Source organism: Mytilus californianus, unplaced genomic scaffold, assembly GCF_021869535.1.
Source record: "Mytilus californianus isolate M0D057914Y unplaced genomic scaffold, xbMytCali1.0.p SCAF_19, whole genome shotgun sequence".
NCBI classification, from domain to species: Eukaryota; Metazoa; Mollusca; class Bivalvia; order Mytilida; family Mytilidae; genus Mytilus; species Mytilus californianus.
This window is the reverse complement of record NW_026262667.1, coordinates 3,449,936-3,470,198: the sequence shown is the minus strand read 5'-3', so window position 1 is coordinate 3,470,198 and position 20,263 is coordinate 3,449,936. Positions and strand designations below refer to the sequence as shown.

At 32.5% G+C, this 20,263-nt stretch overlaps 1 protein-coding gene across 2 annotated transcripts in view; it reads left to right on the top strand.

Moving 5' to 3' along the window:
• The first annotated feature begins 7,490 nt into the window (after positions 1-7,490).
• LOC127727068 (uncharacterized) overlaps positions 7,491-20,263 on the top strand; it is a 62,112-nt gene continuing 49,339 nt past the window's right edge. For both annotated transcript variants that reach the window (XM_052234483.1, XM_052234482.1), the window contains exons 1-5: positions 7,491-7,533; positions 10,151-10,291; positions 11,141-11,282; positions 14,652-14,771; positions 19,885-20,111. In XM_052234483.1, the coding sequence (XP_052090443.1) occupies positions 10,211-10,291; positions 11,141-11,282; positions 14,652-14,771; positions 19,885-20,111 (570 nt within the window). In that variant the 5' untranslated portion in view covers positions 7,491-7,533; positions 10,151-10,210. The remainder of the gene's footprint in view (positions 7,534-10,150; positions 10,292-11,140; positions 11,283-14,651; positions 14,772-19,884; positions 20,112-20,263) is intronic.

Here is a 20,263-nt window from a genome sequence, read left to right as displayed (position 1 = left end):
ATAGTAACATCTTATCGATAATGGCCGTAATCTTATGCATATCCGTACCGGTTACGGAACACGGTTTCGTAAATCTTCAACTTTATACCGATTTAACTCGAGTATTTTAATAAAAATTAATATTTTTTTCGTGAGAAATGTCTTTCCCCCCATTTAATAAACAATTTCAGGTCCTTTGTGCACTTATCAAACTCCTTTGTGGTCCTTTGTGCTCCTTTGTGCACAAAGGAGGTCCTTTGCGGTGTTTTTAGAGACCGCTCTTAGCCGTAGCTTATATCAAACGACAATTTCCGAAGAGGTTAATTGCAGTCGACATAGGACTACTATGATGACTCTTAATGCTTTCATTCTGTCGTTAAGTTCTTGTCCTTTTACTCTACCTCTCCTATTCAAATAAAAACAAACAATTTTAAAATGCAAATATCGATATATTTGAACGTTAAACACGGTGAGCTAAAAACTGTGGACCTGGATTATGCTGTGTGAACCAATGTGTCCAGTCATCAGTGTGTGCGTCAATGCGTACATACGTCAGTGCGTACAGACGTAATGGTCATGATCAGAAATACAACATGCCATCTTTAGAAACCTAGAAAAATAAAGTATTGTGAATTCTAGTAAAGTTTCAGGAAAGATGTATCCTATATACAATTAAATATTTTGCAATCTTTGGTTAAATCCATTTCAGTTGTTAAGATCACAAAAAGGAGACATGTATAGATATCTGTCTTTTTTTTTTTTAGAATTATCCATGCCGAAGGATTTATTATTATAGGAAACTTATATAAATTTTATTTTTCTATCATAATAAGTTCTTCAACGCTTCGATGATTTGCTATATAGCAAGTGCACATGTTTCTCAGAAAGCTCGAAAAGAAGCGAAAGTATTTAAATCTGGTAATAAATCTGAGGTGTCCTTTGGTAACGATTGGTCCTGAATGAAGCCCCCTCCCCCCAGCCAACCATGAGCTCTGTGGTTGTATCAAGATAACACCGAACAGGAATATAATAATTATCTCTGTCTGTTTTGCTTGAAAGATGCACGTGTTAATGCAGGCTTTTATACTGACACCACTTGCTTCAATGTGTTGATGAATATAAACATAAGGAGATGTGGTTTGATTGCCAATGAGACAAATATCCACCAAAGTTCAAATGAATTGGATGTAAGCAATTTTTGGCAACCGTACGGCCTTCAACAATGAGAAAAACCCATACCGTATAGTCGGCTATAAAAGGCCCCGACATGAAAAATATGAAACAATTCAATTGAGAAAACTAGCGGACTAATTCATAACAAAACAATTTACGAAAAACAAATATGACCGACATGAACCAACGACAACCACTGAACTACAGACTCCTGACTTGGGACAGGCACATTAATAATGTGGCGGGGTTTAGCATGTTTGAGAGCGATCAATCTTCCCCTAACCTGGAACAGTGGTGTTACTGCACAACATAAGAACAAAATATAAAATTCATTTGAAAGGGGCTTAACTCATCAGACCGATACAAAGCAGAAAAAAATATCTCACAAAAACACAGACTGGACGTTGCAGGGTATTCATTTTAACAACAAAAGAGACACAAAGTACAGATCTGAGAACACTCGCAGTTACTGACAGCTAGTTCAAAGCCAATAACAACTAATAAAAAAATCATGTATCTAAGCCTAAAATATCAATCAGTTCACATCCAACATCCAACATCCAATGTATTTAGTGTAAAGACGTCATTAGCTGTCGGAGAAAACACACGACCTTGTGCAATGCCAAAATATAGGCATCGACAGAGTGTAGTACCGTGAAAGTGCATATGTGTATAACAATAATATTTAGTATAGTTTTAATTTACTGATAACAAAATCAATATTTATACCAATAAAAACAATATTCAAAGATCTAATTACAGTGTTGAATCGTTATCCTTTCAGATGGTTTATTTAAAGGATTGATAAGTTTACCCGGATCGTATCTAAGTTTCCAGGCTCGGTAAACAACATCACCGTAAAATAAGGATGTGATATATAGCTTCAGTTTCTTTAAACTGTGGGAACAAAATTACATTTCTTCGTATTTGTAGTACAAAGCATATAAAAGCTTGTCATGCATGATTATTTGATAGTCAACCAATTGGAAATGACTTTTAGTTGAGTTTTGAAGTGTCATAACTAAAGTTCTAAAGATTACTACTTTTAATATAAACTGTGGTGTCGATGGACCATAATTGCGAAAGGTGCATATTGCATGTTTATTGAAGTTTTTTTTGCTTTAGAAGGAGTAATTCTATAAAGTACATGAAAACTTATCTTCGTACATAATTAAAAGTGTCGGAGTATAGGATATTTACAGTGTAAATTGATTGGTCTCCCGATGCAGCCTGGATGTATAAAAACGATGGAGATGTGTTATGATTGTCTATGAGACAACTATCTACTAGTGACCATAAGACATGGATGCAAGCTACTATAGGTCACCGGACACGTTTTCAACAATGAACAAAACCCATACCGTATAGTAAGCTTTAAAAGGCATGTCGAAATGGTTCCTCATATATGTAGATTTGTTCCCTTATAACTGAAAATTTCAATTCATGAAGATCATGAGCTCACTAAACATAACTTAGTATTTTCAGATATTGAAACGAAAAACACTCTTAATTTAAACCATAAATGTTTTTTTAAGTTTTCAAATGAAATACCCAAAACAAATCAATCTTTCGAAAGTCAACATTAATAGTGACCCTTGCGCTTTCAATACAGACCTTTTATATTGGAATGTCGCACGTTTTGAAATTGTCATACTAAAAGTTATGACGACGGGACGATTTTTCAGTTTCTCAATAGTGGCTGATTCTTATAGAGTGTACATCTCTCTGATGGTTTATTTTTGTTAAAACCAAAGTCTTCACCCTTTCAATCTCGATCAGATTAACGTTAACTACAAAAATAAGGAGATGTGATATGATTGTCAATGAGACAACATTTCTCTCGACCAGAGATCAGATGAAGTTGAAGTAAGCAATTATAGGTCACCGTACGGCCTTTAATATTAATGAAAAAACATACCGTATAGTTAGCTATAAAAAGACACCGGCAAGAAAAATGTGAAACAATTTAAACGAGAAATCTAACGGCCTAAATTATAACAATTCAATTTACAAACAAATATTATTTGACAGACATGAACTAACGGAATCCACTGAATTACAGGCTCCAGTCCATTGTCACAGTTTATATTTTGAAACAAATCAATATTTTTTTTCAATATTTTCTACGATCTGTACAAATTTAATCTTGACATTGCTTAGATCGTATCTCCCTTTTATTATGCATGAAGTTGTATGAAATCAAACGGAAGTGTAACCACCGATATTAGAGTGTGGGACGGCATGATCTCATACTGTATTGAGTTCGCTTTCATTAGCATTCTTTGATACTATAATGGTTATCGTCTTTTTGCTTGTATTTGTACTTTGTGATCTATAATCCGGTGTTGTAAAATCAAGCCCCCCCCCCCCCCCCCCCCCGGCCCAGTTACTGGATTTCATTGTACGTTACGTTCTTTTATGTACATTATATTATTTCACTCATCGAAACTAAAGTTGGAAGGTTTTGGTAAAATAAACCAATTTAACTCCGCTACTTGTTTACGTGTGTGTCCAAAGTAACTACAACCTTGTCACTGGTTATCTTTTGTTATTTTTTTTTGTCATTTAGGAAATTATAAATTGATGACAGATCTTTCATAGTTTCAATGTATTATTCACAACCTTTATAGAGTATGACATTTTATATTTCTGGTTGGGTTGCTATCTCATCGACGTATACCCCACATCTCCTTTTTTGCATACTTATTCATCAGACACTCTCGAAATCCCCAAAATATAAAATGTTTAAGAGCATCAAGACCTATATGAGCCTTTATAGGAACGCAGAAATAGTCTGCGGACAAAAACGACGGACATCTCACTCTATCTCTTTGATTAAAGACTGACGGGTACTACCCCCGATTCGCTACTCTTACACTCAAGGATCAGATTTGAGAGATATTTATCAGTCTATCTTTAATTACTAATATTAAAAACAAGCTAGAAGGGTGCTTCAGTGCCTTTCAGACATGGCAAGTTATATATATATATTACAACACATGATACATGGTACTGAAAATGAAAGAAGATTGTTAACTAAATTTAGAGTAAGCTCACATAACATCAACATTAAGAAGGTAAGATATTGTTACTTGATATTAGTGAAAGAAAATGTAATTTATGTAAAAATTCTGTTGAAGATGAAATTCATGTTTTAATTCAATGCCCATGCTTAACAAGATGCAGTACGCAAACCATACTTTGAACAATTAAATATTAATAATAAGAATTTTAGTGATCTTCCTGATGAAAACAAATTGAGTTGGCTTTTAAGCAATGAAGACACAGACATCATATATATATACATTTTGTAATATGTACGGTCAAGCAAGAGATGCTTTCGATAAAAATCTTAGACGAACGGAACGTGCGTACAATAAGGCCGTGGCAGTTGATATTGAAATAATGTCACAACGAATCCGAACGAATTCTGGGAAAAGATACGAAGGATCGGTCCTAGAAATGTAAAGGATATCCCGATGGAAGTCATTGATGAATCTGGCGAAGCTTTGACGAACGAGCAGGACGTACTAGACAAATGGCGAACTGATTTCGAAAATCTTTACAACGGAAAAAAAAACCAGCGACGCATTTGAAAATAACCATTATCATCAGTCTGAAATTTCTAAAAATTCGTTGGAATCTGATATGGAAGACCCATTGTTCATACCTAATAAAGACTTGAACTCTAATATTACAATTGAAGAGATAACTCGTATTGTTATGCGAAATCAAAATCAGCTAGTGGTTACGACCAAATTCCGTATAGTGTTTTAAAGTTTCCTACAATCATAGATACATTGCAAGAACTAATATTTGACACAAGTATTATTTTGTCCATTTGTAGAAAAAACATCATATGTCCAATTTTGAAGGATCACTCTTCAGATATCCGAGTACCAATGAATTGCAGAGGTATCAGTCTTCATTCATGTACTAGTAAACTGTATAGTTCTTTTATCAATCAGCGACTCGGGTGTTATCTTGAGAATAATGACATACTTGCAGACGAACAAAATGGTTATAGAAAAAAGACCATATCTTTACTTTGAATAGTGTCATACGATATAATCCATCGGTCTTTGTTGCATTCGTCGATCTGAGAAAAAAGTATCTATCAGAGTTCGGAACCCTGTGTTCGTTTGAATGGGGTTTAGCTGTGAAACAAGGAGATAACTTGTCGCCGACGCTCTTCTCAATATTTATAAACGATCTTGTTAAAGAAATTAATGACCTGAATCTTGGGGTAGACTTACTTGAAAATAAGTTATCATTACTATTATATGCGGACGATATATCATTTGTTGCAAAGTCTGCCGAGGACCTTCAGTACGTGTTGGACACGCTTCGTCAATGGTGTAGACGTTGGAGGGTACTAATCAATACTGACAAATCGAAATGTATACACTTCAGGAGGACAAAAACCAAACAAACTAGTTTTGAATTTACTGTCGGAAGAAACAAATTGGAGAAAGTTGACCAATATAAATATCTCGGGGTTATATTTAATTTTAATGGAAAGTTTACAACTAATGCGGACACTTTGGCGAAAGGCGGAGGAAGGGCATTAGGGAAGATAATCTCTAAAATTCACAACCATAAACACTTTGGATTTAATGCGTATGAAAAAACTGTATAACTCGTGTGTGATTCCTATCCTCGATTATGCAACAAGTATTTGGGAATACAGAAAGTTTCCTTCAATAGAAAATGTCCAAAATTGTACAATCCGTTAGTTTCTTGGTATTCATCGTTTTGCGCCTACTCTCGCTCTACATGGAGACGTTGGATGGATCCCTAGCCAATTTAGGAGATGGGTAAACATGATGCGGTATTGGAACAGAGTTCTTATGTTTGACAATGATCTAATTTCAAAGCTGATGTTTGATGTTGACTATAGCCGATGTACCGACAACTGGTGTAGCGAATTGAAAAATATATTCTATAAACTTAACTTAGAACAGTATTTTGAATCACAAACAGTTGTAGATTTGAAAACTGTCGAGCTGAGCATCTTGCGTCTCTATTCAAATATATGGAATGATTCTTTACAGAATGTATCGAAACTACGAACTTATATAACTTTCAAAACTGTGTTTGAACAAGAACAATATGTTAAGTTAAATTTAGACAAAGTAGAACGTTCACATTTGGCACAATTCAGATGTGGAATATTGCCTTTGAGGATAGAAACTGGACGTTATATCGGTGAACGACCAACAGAAAGACTCTGATGAAGTGATCGAATCCGAAACTCCTTTTTTATTGGACTGTTCATTCTATGCTGGTATCCGAAAACATTAATTTTGTTTGATGAACTTTGACAACGTCTTCTTTCTTATCTATGAAGGGTAACGAAAAAGTTAGATTGATAATGTTGAATCATACCCAAAATTGGCCAAATACATTGTCCAGGCATACTCCAAAAGACGTTATTTTATTTTCAGATAGATATCTAAAATAATGAACTTTAATTAACAGTATTGAAAATAAATTCATGAATAATTTGTTATTTGCAAGAACGTGAAAATGTTTAATATTATTTAAGGTGACATTGGGCCGGGTGTATTCTTACCTCTTTATATTATATCGATAAAATTTGTACATATTTACACATGTCACTATAATACATGATTTACTTACTTACTTACTTACTTACTTACTTACTAACTTACTTACTTTTACCTGGGAACAGTATATCTAACAATATATATGTTCCTGCTTTTACTTACTTACTTACTTACTTACTTACTTACTTACTTACTTACTTACTTACTTACTTACTTACTTACTTACTTACTTACTTACTTACTTACTTACTTACTTACTTACTTACTTACTTACTTACTTACTTACTTATGATTCATAAACTTATTAAAAAACTGTAATTAATCCGCCCTAATATTAAAGGGCACTGTGACTGATTTAATTGCTAATAACATTATTTGTATTTGTATGATTATCCAGTATTGTTTCTTTGTCTTTGGATCTTCTTTATGAGTGGGAGAAGGATGTGCACATGCATGGACAGTGGAGTAAAATCAAAAGAAGTAAAAAAAAAATATACAAACAATTTGGATAATCCTGAAACTACTGTGAGTTAATAATCTCACTGAAATTATCTGAGCACAAAAAGGTCGCCGATTGAGGTAATAATAAATAAGATATATCTAAGGTATGCATGGTTTATAACAAAGAACACAACATCGGCTCAACTGAGCTTTTGTCCGACATGTAATTGAGTCCTTCTAATGACTTGCTTATAAATCTGGTCTACCGACGGGATCAACGTCTGGGTTCTAGCACCATGACTGATACCCGGGTTATCTTCTCTTTGTTTACAGCGGTGATTCAAAACAAGCACCGACAAGATTTAACACTGTATGTTTATTCTTTAACACTCAAAATAGTAATTGCAATAATGTAATGAATGTACTAAGCGTCCATAATACGTGTAAAACAGCTAGGAGTCAGAAACTTTAAACTTGCTTTTAAGGGGGTTGCCCCGATTTTCGATCAATCTGCCCATTATTCCATCTAATTTAGTCCGACACGCCATTGCCATTGGTCCGACACCCTATTAGTCCGACAAATGTAAGCATCTGTATAAGTAGAAAATATAATTCATATGACTAGGTTCGAGGTTGATGGTGTATCCTTTTGAACCAGGTCTGCTTCAATCTTTGTCTTGCTGCTGAGCTCTTCCAATAAATGCATTTTCATGGAAAAAATTAACATCTCAAAATGCAAATATCTTCATGTCACAATATCCTATGATGTGTTTTCCCTAGAAGGACCCCAGGTCTACCAGGGCAGTTAATTCTTAATTAAATAGAAACTAGAAATTAGTTTATTGGGGGTACTGACCACTGTGGATGACAAAATCCTCATTGTTATATACATGTAGCACCACAAAGGAAAGATTTCCATGTGAACCCCTCTGGTTGTTGAATCTGCATCCATTTGCCCAAAATCATATTTGCTGCTCCCATGCAGGTTTGCCCTTTTCAAGTTCGCACCCTTCTTACATGTCTTAAAGGTTTTGTGTTGAATAATTTTTTGATCATGTTTTAGTTAGTATATTGCTATTAAATAAAGATAGTATGTTTTTTTTTATTGTTTTAAAATAAAGTGACATTCTAAAAACGTTTATAGGTTTCCTGAAGTGTTATGTGAATTATTTTTTGACGAAATAAATAATGAATATTGTCATGATGAACAAACAGAAAGTTCCTATAGAGCATTCATTTCCACCTTTTAGATTTATCAACATTCTAGTTAGAGCTATATCTACAAAATTTGGTACAATTACATACATAGATAAATGATTCAAAGACAGGAAATACTAGCTTTCTAAGATTAATAATCTGATTGAAAATAAATTTGAATGGACTGAAATTACCACCTTTTGTTTTAACATATTAAAAGGAAATTCTTGCTTAAAGACCAGGTGACTTACTTTTCACCAAATTCAAAGTTCCTTGCCAAATATTTCATTTGTGATAAAATAAACCGTCATGTCGCACAAGCCTATAACTACTTGCCTGGCTGTAATACAGTTTTTGATTAGAATTTATGTACGAGGGTAGTTAAGGGGAATGTAGTAGTTCTCAGTTATGCAGTTTGAAACACTTGTACATGTACCTACTCAATGAATAATGAAACAAAAACTGACTGTTGAAAATTGTTTTACTGTACACTACAAACATTCATGTAAAATTTTAAAGTCAAAAGAAAAAAGCTGTTATACTAAAATTCAAAAAGTGATTTTGTGCAACATCAGGAGGTCAAGTGTTGAAGAATCTCACATAGCAATACAATTTATAGTGATTCAATTGAAGGCCAAATAAAAAAAACAGTTCTAAATCTCAATAATTTTCAGCATTAAGCGTTGTCCCCTGTGACATCAAAATACAACAAGAAGGTCTGTGATGTCTCATATCAGCTACAAATAGAAAACAAGCAGGTCACTTGGTCTCTGATGGAGAGTTGTCTCATTGGCAATCATTCAACATCTTCTTATTTCTATAAAGTGTGTTCTGAGACAAGAAAATCAAAACCTTGCAAAGAACTTGATAACTTTCTTCAACAGGTGATGTGTAATAGTAAAAGGCTATAATTCATGTCAGATAAAAATGTTAATGATCTTTATTACCGTAGAACTTGAAATATGGCTTGTGAGCCTCAAATAACAACTTAACAAGTTAAGGGTATTTCTTGTTTGATCATAGATTTGAGGAATATTTTTTTGTTATCCATTCAATATTTGCTTCCGTCCAACTGGACAATGGTTTTTTATTCCATTTGAAGAAATTGCGGCAGTGTATAGAATAAGGCCAGCAGTTCTTGATTGACATCTGCCTTATTGATTTCTGTAAAACTCCAGCAATATGCTACAATTGTCCTGATAGCCAAAACAATATGGTTTATATGATGACATTTTAGAGCTAATATAAGAAGAATGTTATTTTCAGTTGCACTAATATGGAAATTTTGATGTTAGGGGGTACTTTATTTTTGTGATTTCATCATTCCAATTATCTAAACTTGTGGTTCCTCCCTACCAAAAAGATCCACAAAAAATAATACATAAAAAATTATCATGATTAATGAATCCACAGTGTAAGGAGTGATTTTGACTTCATAAATATTGTAATTTTCAGACTATAAGGTTGAAATTGCGTTTTTATTTCATAAGAAGTTTTTTTTCTTGTCTCCTTACCTATTAATGCTTACCCTCACACATTTTAAGGACATTATTGGTTAAGCACTGTTTAGGTCCATACAGTTTGGTAATATGTACTATTAAAGTCCAGATTATTTCCTTATATAGTCCTTGTGAAATATAAATTGTTTTACTTACATGTCATGCATGTAGCTACATGTACCTACATACCTTATTTTTTTGCAAGGAGACAGGAAAATGTAAATTTATTTGTTTGCCTTCATTTCAACTTGGGTAATGATAATAACTTGTAATATCATGATTGTATTTCAGGATTTTATCAAGGATGGAAAATGTCAGTTAAGCATTAATATGTAACTAAAAGGCAAAGAAATGAAGCTTGAGCTTGAGGTGTTGGCCTCTACTAACATCAAGAGGAAAAAAGCATGGCCAAAAATAGTTTGGGTTGGAGAGGTTTGTATCAGATGTTTATTCATACTTTTATTTGATATCCTCTTATATTTATCATACTTATTACACATCAGAGTTTATCTTAGATACTGTAGAAACACTATATTCAAAGCATTGAGGGAAAAAGCAACTTAACAAAATAACTTAGGATAAGTAGAATTTGTCATGGCACGTAGGAAATTAATGGAGTAATAACATACATTGACATGAAGTATCATTCTTTGTTTGTGGTAAAACAACCTGCTTATTAGAAAGTGTCCAATGGATATTTGCACAAGTTGCAATGACACCCAGGTTTTGGTATTGTAGGTTATCTTGAATTAAAAATGATCAGTAAAAATTCAATTGAGGAAGGGATATAAGGTTAGAGTCAATAGCTAAAATAAATTATTGGAGGCATAATTTTACATCAGTGAAGCAGCAGATAAATACTAATATCCAAAGTTCAATAATGAGCTAAGCACTTATAACTACTACAAAAAAAAAAAAGTACAAATACTACATATACAGTAGATAACACATGCAATTTGACAAGTAGTGTTTGTTAAAATGGACTATCAACAAAAACAAAACATGAACAAACACTGATTTTTCAAGACTGGGACAGACAGATTTACAGTTTAAAGTTCTATGAATACTCAACACTTTGTGTATAATCTGAGATAAATGACAGAACAGAAGAAGTCTGTTTAATCCAAGCACAAGTGTTACACAATTATATTATAGTAGTAAGACTGATCAATATCTTTTTAACCTACACTGCTAACATAAGTAATCTGAATGTCCTCTTGTAAAGTACTACATTAATTTGCATTATTTAGACTATTGTGATGTTTTTTAAATATATTTTAGGAAAAAGAAAGCCTCCTATTACTGGATAACAAATCACATCGGCTGAGTGTTTTATATGTTCCATCTGGAAATACCAAACGTAGAATTAACAAATTATCTCCTTTGTTAGAACATGCAGAGATTATTACAACAACAAAAAATGGTAAGCCAAGTTAAATATATATTTAATTATAAATTGTATTGAGTTGAAGATATATTCTTTAATAAGGATATTTTTTTATCATATGATAATTTTAATTTGACTGAATATATTTAGTATGACCAAATGTTGTAATAAATCCACAAGTATACATAAATTAAGATACAAATATCAATATTTTGTTTCCAACAAGTATACATATGTTGTTTCAGAGCTAGATATACCTGGTCTGCAGAAAACAAAGATCTGTTGAATTGATTTTATATAGAATGTTCCAATAAAACTTTAAGCTAACCAGGGAGGACACTTATAAATCCTTCCTTCTTACCTTATGTTAACCAGGGAGGACACTTATAAATCTCTATTGTTGGTTGTTTAAGTTGCTCCTTCCTACTTATCTTACATCAACCAGAGAGGACACTTATAAATCTCTGTTGTTGGTGGTTTTAAAAGTTGCGCCTTCCTACTTACCTTACATTAACCAGAGAGGACACTTATAAATCTCTGTTGTAGGTGGTTTTACTGAAAAGTTCCTTCTCTGAAAGTACATCATAACTTTTCATTGAATAGCCCAAATTTTTTTATTGCTTTCCTATGAGATTTGTACTATACTGAGATAAATGAATTTTCCCGCGTTTCGACTAGTAATAGCTGGAAAATGTCTATTAACGGTTTGTAAATAAGGTATTGTCCAATCAGGATTTGTTTGTAATCAAAATTGATTGCAGGTAAAAGGTATACATGTAAATGTATCTCACTTTCTAGCCGTCCTTTGAAGCGTACACATCAAAATTACATTTTTTGATAATAGATTTAATATCGCAAAGCTGTTGGCGTAGAGTATATTTTTTTTAATTTCTGAATTTTCAATTTTGAAATGTTATATAGATTATAAGTGTATATTTTGATTGGGAATGAAAGTTCATTATCAACGCAAGTTCTCGTGTTGTCCCTATGAGACGGTCTGTTGAAAGATATTTTTGCTAGAGAACACAGGTTTCCAGAGCTTTTATGACCATCAAATACTATATGGTTTTATCTCTGGTTTTTCCTGAGCGTGTCTTGGCCATTGGTACGGGAAGGAACTTTCTTAAGTTAGTTGTAAATGATCAGTGATTAATAACTGTATGGATGTTTACTCAAACAATGTTTATCATATTTATTATATGTTGTATATCTAAAATAAAATCCGGCGTCCAGCGTACTTGACGTGCTAGTCGGCAAAATTAATATTGTTTTTAATTTGTATATTAATTATGGTAAACGTACATAGTGCTTATGTACGATGGGGTGTAGATCGGTCAGTATTTTAATAGAGTAAATACCACATTTTGGTACATTTGTTGCTAAAACTTCTACTAAAGATCTTAGGCAAACATGTCTCAACAATGATTGAACTGAAAGATACTAATGAATACTACAAGGTTCTAACTTTTTATTAAATCTTCCTTAATTACACAAGAAACCTTATAATTTTATATTTATATATTTGCATCTTTTAAGTGTTACAGCTTATTTTTTTTTTATTCTTTTAACTACAGTAGTACTTTTACAACTGTTAAGGAACTTTGTTAGCAAATAATGTGACAACCATTTTAGTACTTCTGACTTATTGTGTGCATCTCTATACCAATGTAATTTGGTTTGTTGATAAATAAAGATATACTGTGGATTCATTATTATTCGTTGGATACCAATTTTCGTTGGTTTTGTGGGTACAGGTGAACCACGAATTCAAATGTTCAACGAATTACCAATGTTAATTTGGCTTTGTATGTAGAGATTGGCAAAACCACGAAATCAAATATCCAACGAAAATGCAAGTGTTCCTCAATCCACGAAAATTGATACCCACGAAAATAAATGAATCCACAGTATATAGACTTGTACACCTACAACTGTTAAGGAATTAATTTGTAGGCATAATTTGACAAAACTTACAAAGTTATGTTGATTACTCAATATTACCTATTTCAAATACAAGTGTGTAATTATTACACGATTATCTTACAAGATGATACAATTCAGGCTCTTTCACCAAATGTTATGAATCAATCATTCACTTAATAGATTTTGGGGAAATATTATATACAAATATTTCTCACTTTAATTTCCAAATAAAATACTGTCAATTCAGAAATTATTACGATGTTTTTATTAATGCAAAAAATACGACAGAATAAGGTTCGCAATGATAAAAAACTGCATTCATAATTTCAGTAGTGATTTTCCATCACAAAATTTTGCAATTGCATTAACAAGATCTCACATTTTTACCACTTATCAGTGATTCGCAATAGTAAATGCTCAACTTAATTTCTGAATTTACAGTACAATGTATCATGAATTGATCAATCATAATATTTAATTAATAAAACAGAAAAAAAATGGAGATGTGCCATGATTGACAGTGAGACCACTATCCACATTAGGACAAAGATTGAGGCTATAAACAACTACAGGTCACTCTATGACCTTTAATGAGGAGCCAAGCCTACACCAAATTGTTAATATACAAATAAGGAGATCTGGTATGATTGCCAATGAGACAACTATACACCTGTAACAAATTATGAAGATGTTAGCAACTAAAGGTCGCTGTACAGCTGTCTATTTTGTTCAATTAGTAAGCCTGGTTCAGTGGTTGAAAGGTATAATATTTGGAAGAACATTGACATTTGTGCAAATGCACTCAATAATTAATGATTGTACATAGTTAAATATCAAAAGATTTTATTTAATTAATTTTCATTGTATATTCAATGATTGTACATAGTTGAATATTAAAAGATTTGATTTAATTAATTTTCATTGCATATTCAATGATTATTATGTTAGATAACTTTCACTTCCATATTTTATTAATACTGAATTTTTGATTCTGTTAAAAATATGTTCGAATATATTGTGCTGTCAATCTGTGTTAATACGGAATTATCTATTCTATTATACAGTTCCCATAAACATAGCAGAAATGTAACAACTTGTTGAAAATTGATATCATTATTTATTTTCAATAATAATAATAAACTCTCCAAAGGCTCGTCTATATTAAAATTAAATAATTTGAGTTGATTTCAAGTGATATCCAATTCACACTCTCTACATGCTCTATAAAACCTATCAATATCACACCTTTATCCCTTATTGTTGAAAAATGTAAGAACTTTCATGAGTTTAAATATATCATTTTAGAATGTTTTAGATCTAGTTCATGTAGTTACAACATTACATGATAAGAAATGCAGTCTTATATTAATTTTTTAAGTGAAACATTACATTGACAGATAAAATGTTGATAACTACTGTAAAAAGTATTAAATAATGTGTTGTATCTGTAACCCTGTAAACCTTGTTGTGGATATATTTCAGGTCGTTATGTAATTGGTTTCTTAAAAAGTGGAGAAGTCTTTATTTGGCATAAGGATCAAGATATTTTGAAATCCATCCATGGGTTGGAAACCATTGTTTCTGAAGAGGATTTTATTCATGGTAAGAATCAAGTGGTGAAAGCCTTATAATGTACCCATAAAAAAATAATTTTCTAATAAATCTATTTTCCTGGTTCAGAAATAAAATAGAAGCAAAAGAAATCCTATATATATTTCTGTTAATATACTGAGTGACTATAAAGACGCCATAGTGAATTTTTCGCTTGATAAACATTAAACCAACAGATCTTCTTTTGAAGTTGATCAGTTGTAAAATTTTGGATATTTCTTAGGATATGCATATCAAACAATTATGGCAATTTTCAAGCCTGTCAACACTGAGGTTGTAAGTTAGAACCAATCGTACTTGGCAGGTGCATCCATCTCCTATCCTAATTGATTGCCAGTTTTCCTGCTAAAGTTGGTAGTTCTCTCCAGGTACTCTAGCTTCCTCCACTAATTAAAACTGGCGGTGGCCAGGCTGCCACAATATTTCCAAGAGTGCTGAAAGTGGCAATAAACAACAATAATCAGTCAATCAATCAATCATTTTTGAACCAAATTCTTTGAATAGATTTTGAGAAATTGTAGTTTAAAGTGAATTTCTTTTTCTTCACACATACATTCACACGTTTAAAGAATTGTTTAACAGATTAATTAATTGTATCTCTGGGAGTAGAAATGTTACACCTGTCATTTATCAAAACTCAGATGCAGTTAAACGTGTTCTACATGCGTCCAAAATTTCATAAAAATCTGAAATACCACATAACTATGTAAATTACTCCTTATCAACTGCAATTTTTTACTGTTTTTGCAAAGAAAGTTTCTTATAGGTGTTGTTTTCTTTCTATAGACACATTGTTTTTATTTCCCCTGTGAAGAAATTCTCACAATGGAAGACTTACAGATGCTAGTATGACCCTACATTAACTGTTTGTATAAAGATTTCAGAAGGTAGAAGATCTGGATGCTTTATACCTGGCAGGGTTCGTGTGACCTTGACTTCATTTTCATGGATCATGGATAATGTTATATTGATTAAAACATAGGTTTATTCATGATCAGTGAAGTAGGGGATATATTTCAGCATGTGCACTCTTGTTTACAAACACTTTTGTTATAGCTGAACAACTATTTTGCCATTTTAATAAAACAAATTCTGGTATTAAACAAATTGACATTGATATCTGGGCTGTGGTGAATATCGTCCCACAAGTTTCTTGCATGTAAAGAATTAAAGAAACCAAAACAGAATTTTAACCAGTATTAATGCACATGATTATTTTTCATCACATTTTGATGTTTTTATGCCGCCTTGATGAAATGCCAGATGGGTTGTATTTTGTTTAACCTATTGGTCTGTGCATCATTTCTTCTTGGTGGCCATGTTGTGTTTATCTTAACACCTTCTATACATATGTATTTAAAAGATATGTGTCATTAATAAAAGCAAATTAGTTGACATTTGAATGTGAAAAAGATTGAACTCCTGGACAAATTGTTCCTGTTAACCGTTTATGATTTGAATTACCAAAATAATTATTGGTTTTTACTCAAAAGGTCATTTGACATAACTGTATGGGGAAAAAGTAAACTGACATTATAAATCAATATGCATGATACTTTTAATTTTTTTTTGGACAAATCCTGTAATTTCAATGCTCTGACCACAAATATGACAGTAGGTTTTGTCAATACAAGAGTGACATCGATCATAACAAACTGTCAACAAGTAGAAAAATTTTAAGTTTCTGACATTTTCTACTGTTTCTTCATTTAAAGTCAATGCAATAAAATTTTAATAAAAATCAAATACATTTGTAATTCAAATATGAAAAAGATATTTAACTGTAGACTGATCAGCAGTATGCATAACCATTAATCATGTTAATCAATGCGCTTGTTCTCAACGAAAACTTGTTAACATTTAACCACACGAACAATTGCAACATGCTGTGAAAATGAAACATCCTTATAAATAGTTGACCAAAATTATTTTATAAAAATTGATAAAGACTTGGTAAAATAGAATGTTCTACTTTCAATTTTGAATACATTATAAAGAGTTATGGTTATAACAGATGAAATATAAACTTTTTAGCTCACCTGGCCCGAAGGGCCAAGTGAGCTTTTCTCATCACTTGGCGTCCGTCGTCGTCGTTAACTTTTTAGAGAACCACTGAATGGAATGAAACCAAACATGGTATGAATGTTCCTTATGAGGTGCTGACCGAGTGTTGTTACTTTGAAGCTGATCCATTATCCAAGATGGCCGCCAGCGGGGGACTTAGTTTAACATAGGACCCTATGGGAAATACATACAAATGTCTTCTTTTAGAGAACCACTGAATGGAATGAAACCAAACATGGTATGAATGTTCCTTATGAGGTGCTGACCGAGTGTTGTTACTTTGAAGCCGATCCATAATCCAAGATGGCCGCCAGCGGGGGACTTAGTTTAACATGGGACCCTATGGGAAATACATACAAATGTATTCTTTTAGAGAACCACATACTGAATGGATTGAAACCAAACATGGCATGAATGTTCCTTTTGAGGTGCTGACTAAGTTTTGTTACTTTGAAGCTGATCCTTCATCCATGATGGCGGCCAATGGGGGGACTTCCTTTAACATAAGACACCTATGGGAAATACATACAAATGCTTCTTCTAGAGGTGCACTGAATGGAATGAAACCAAAACATGGCATAAATGTTTCTTATGAGGTGCTGATGAAGTGTTGCTACTTTGTTGCCGATTTACTGTTCAAGATGGCCACCAGGATTTTTTATCAAATTACAGGACCAATATTAAACCAAATTTGGCCTCACTCATTATTAGGGTATCTGTTATGATTTTAATCTATTTTTACATGATTTCCAAAACCAAAGTAGAATCAGGTGAGCGACACAGGCTCTTGAGAGCCTCTAGTTATTTGACATTTGAAATAATCATTTTTATAAGGTTACATTTTGAAATGTCAATTTTTTCATTGACATTTTGAAGGATCAACATTTTACATAACCTGATGGTTGACAAGGCACGGGCTTAACAATCACATGTTTTATTTGTACAAATCTATTGACAAGAACATGTAAACTCAAAACTTAACAGTACTAAATCTCCACTGTATATCAGTTTTTTTGTGTTTGTTTGATTTTTACTTTGTTTTCAGCAGCTAAAAAAGTGAAATTTGAATCCCTCATAAATTTTCCTGAATATTCCAAGATTTTTCGCATGCCTTATTGTACATAATTTTGTTTCCTTGAATGTTCTCTGAATTATGTTTTTTTTTAATTTTTAGTACTCATATTTATTTGTTTTCAATTCTCTGTCAGTCAATTAATTTTATGTTGTTTACATCTTAGTTTAAACAATATTTTATTATGAATTATAAAAATTACAATATAAATTCACAGTCACAAATAGGAATCAGAAACAAGCGACAAGTGCTTATATTAATCTATTAGATGTTTACATCTTAATACACTACAGTTATTTTTTCACATGTATTTTCCAAATCAGTGAAAATTTAACTTGCCCATTTTGTCATCAAATCGCTAGAAAATAAGCAGATAAGGAAAAACCAGACCTTGTGGTCATAAAACTTTCGAGCATGATTATCCTACTCAGACTAAGAAATCAACCAATCAAATTATTGGATTTGGTGTTTCGAGCACAAATTTTGTACTCCGAGTACTGAGTAAAGTTTTATGACCGAGAGCCCTGATATACAGTAGTTCAATCTCCATTGAAAGTGAAAATGTCCTTTTAACCTCAAACACTTAACTTGTTTGTTGTTAGCAACCTTGGCTATATCACGGTGGCTACTTGTAATTGGGTGATGATGCTGCAATGACTAGAGAAAACCCCCAACCTACAACAGGAAAACTGGTAATCCTTGTCAATTAGGATCAATGTATGTCCTTTCCTCCATAATGACACCTTTTCATTTACCCCCCTTTCCTTTACTCCATGATGACAGACTTTGAATCCTCCCCCACTACTCCATAATAACACATTTCAAAGCCTTTATGGTGAACCTCAGTTGAAATAAGCAAACACTTTTGAAAATCTATATCAGACTTCTTAAAAGGAGTGGGTTCAACAAGGCCCTAATATGGCCCTGATTTCCAGCTTAAATTTCAAATTTGATTTTATTGCCTCATTACTGCAATGAATCATTGCTAAAACAATGACTAGCTAGGAAATAGTTTTTTTTGTTGAGAATTTTTCATGTAAGTGTTTGTTCACACCATTGCAAATAGCACAACAATTGATTTCCATGACAGTTCAATGAAAACAAGTCAATTTCCATTGATTTTTTTTAACTGAAAACATAGAGCGCATGCATCCTCAAAAAAGATCTTTTAACATTTTGCATTATAACTTTAGTAATTAGTTTGTCCAGGCCTGCGGTCTATATTTCCTAGACTTATAAATATCGTTGGATTCTAGGCGATTTTGTAAAAATATCTACTTTTGGCTTATTTGGGTTGTAAATTTTAACTCTTTATAATATGAGAAAAGCATGACAAAATAGTTCTATTTCACTTTCTTACATGCCTTATCCTCTTCTTGAAACATTTATCATTTTGAAAAAAATGACTTAATATTTGGGGCCAAATATGGCCCTTACCAATCTTACTCCTTTGTATCCAATATATAGAGTATATACTTGGGAATATCTGACATGAATTTCCTTGATGAATTAATATTTTGGCCATGCACTATTGTTTCGAATGTGATGATTTTCATTAAATCGCCCTCGTAATTTAAAAAAAAAATTATTTCTTGAAAGTAAGCTTATTTTCCACATTTTATTGAAATATCCTATCTTAAATTACATGTAGTATATATGAAAAGAAAGTTCTCCATGGAGAAAAAGGTTAAGATGGAAGTCAAACACACCTCTCCACAAACAGGGTTCTACCTAACAACCTCAGAGTTAACAGGAGAGTGTTCACTGCGTATGAACTATTTAAAACACTCAACCACAATGGCCTCCAAAATTTAAGAGATTAGTCTGATTTCATACAGTAGATACCTAACCAGTAAATGATCAAAAGAGACAACGGTCTTATTCTTCATTCATATTTGAATAAAGCATATATCCTAGTACAAACATGTACAGTACAAAGTAAAAATATGTCTTTTGTACATGTTGTAGGTAAAACAGCAATTTTCTCCTCCAACGATTGTAAGCATATTATAGTTATATTGGGTACCAGTCATATCTATATCTGGAATAGGGAGCAAACTGAATCAGTTCTTGAGTCTAAGGTACCAGAAATCAGAGGAACATGGAATCTGATTACTGTCCCAACTGAGGCAGGAATACCAAACTGTGAAGAGTGTCCAGAATGCAGTGTAGAAGGAATCTTTTTTACCCATCAGGTAAGTCTTTAAAAAAAATACAACATACTTGCTTAAGTTGGAAATAAGATAAAAAGGGGAAAAGATATCAAAGGGGCAGCCAAAATATGGTAAATTAGAGAATAACAGACAATACCATCAGCAAAAGAAAAAAGACGAACAACAATGCACAA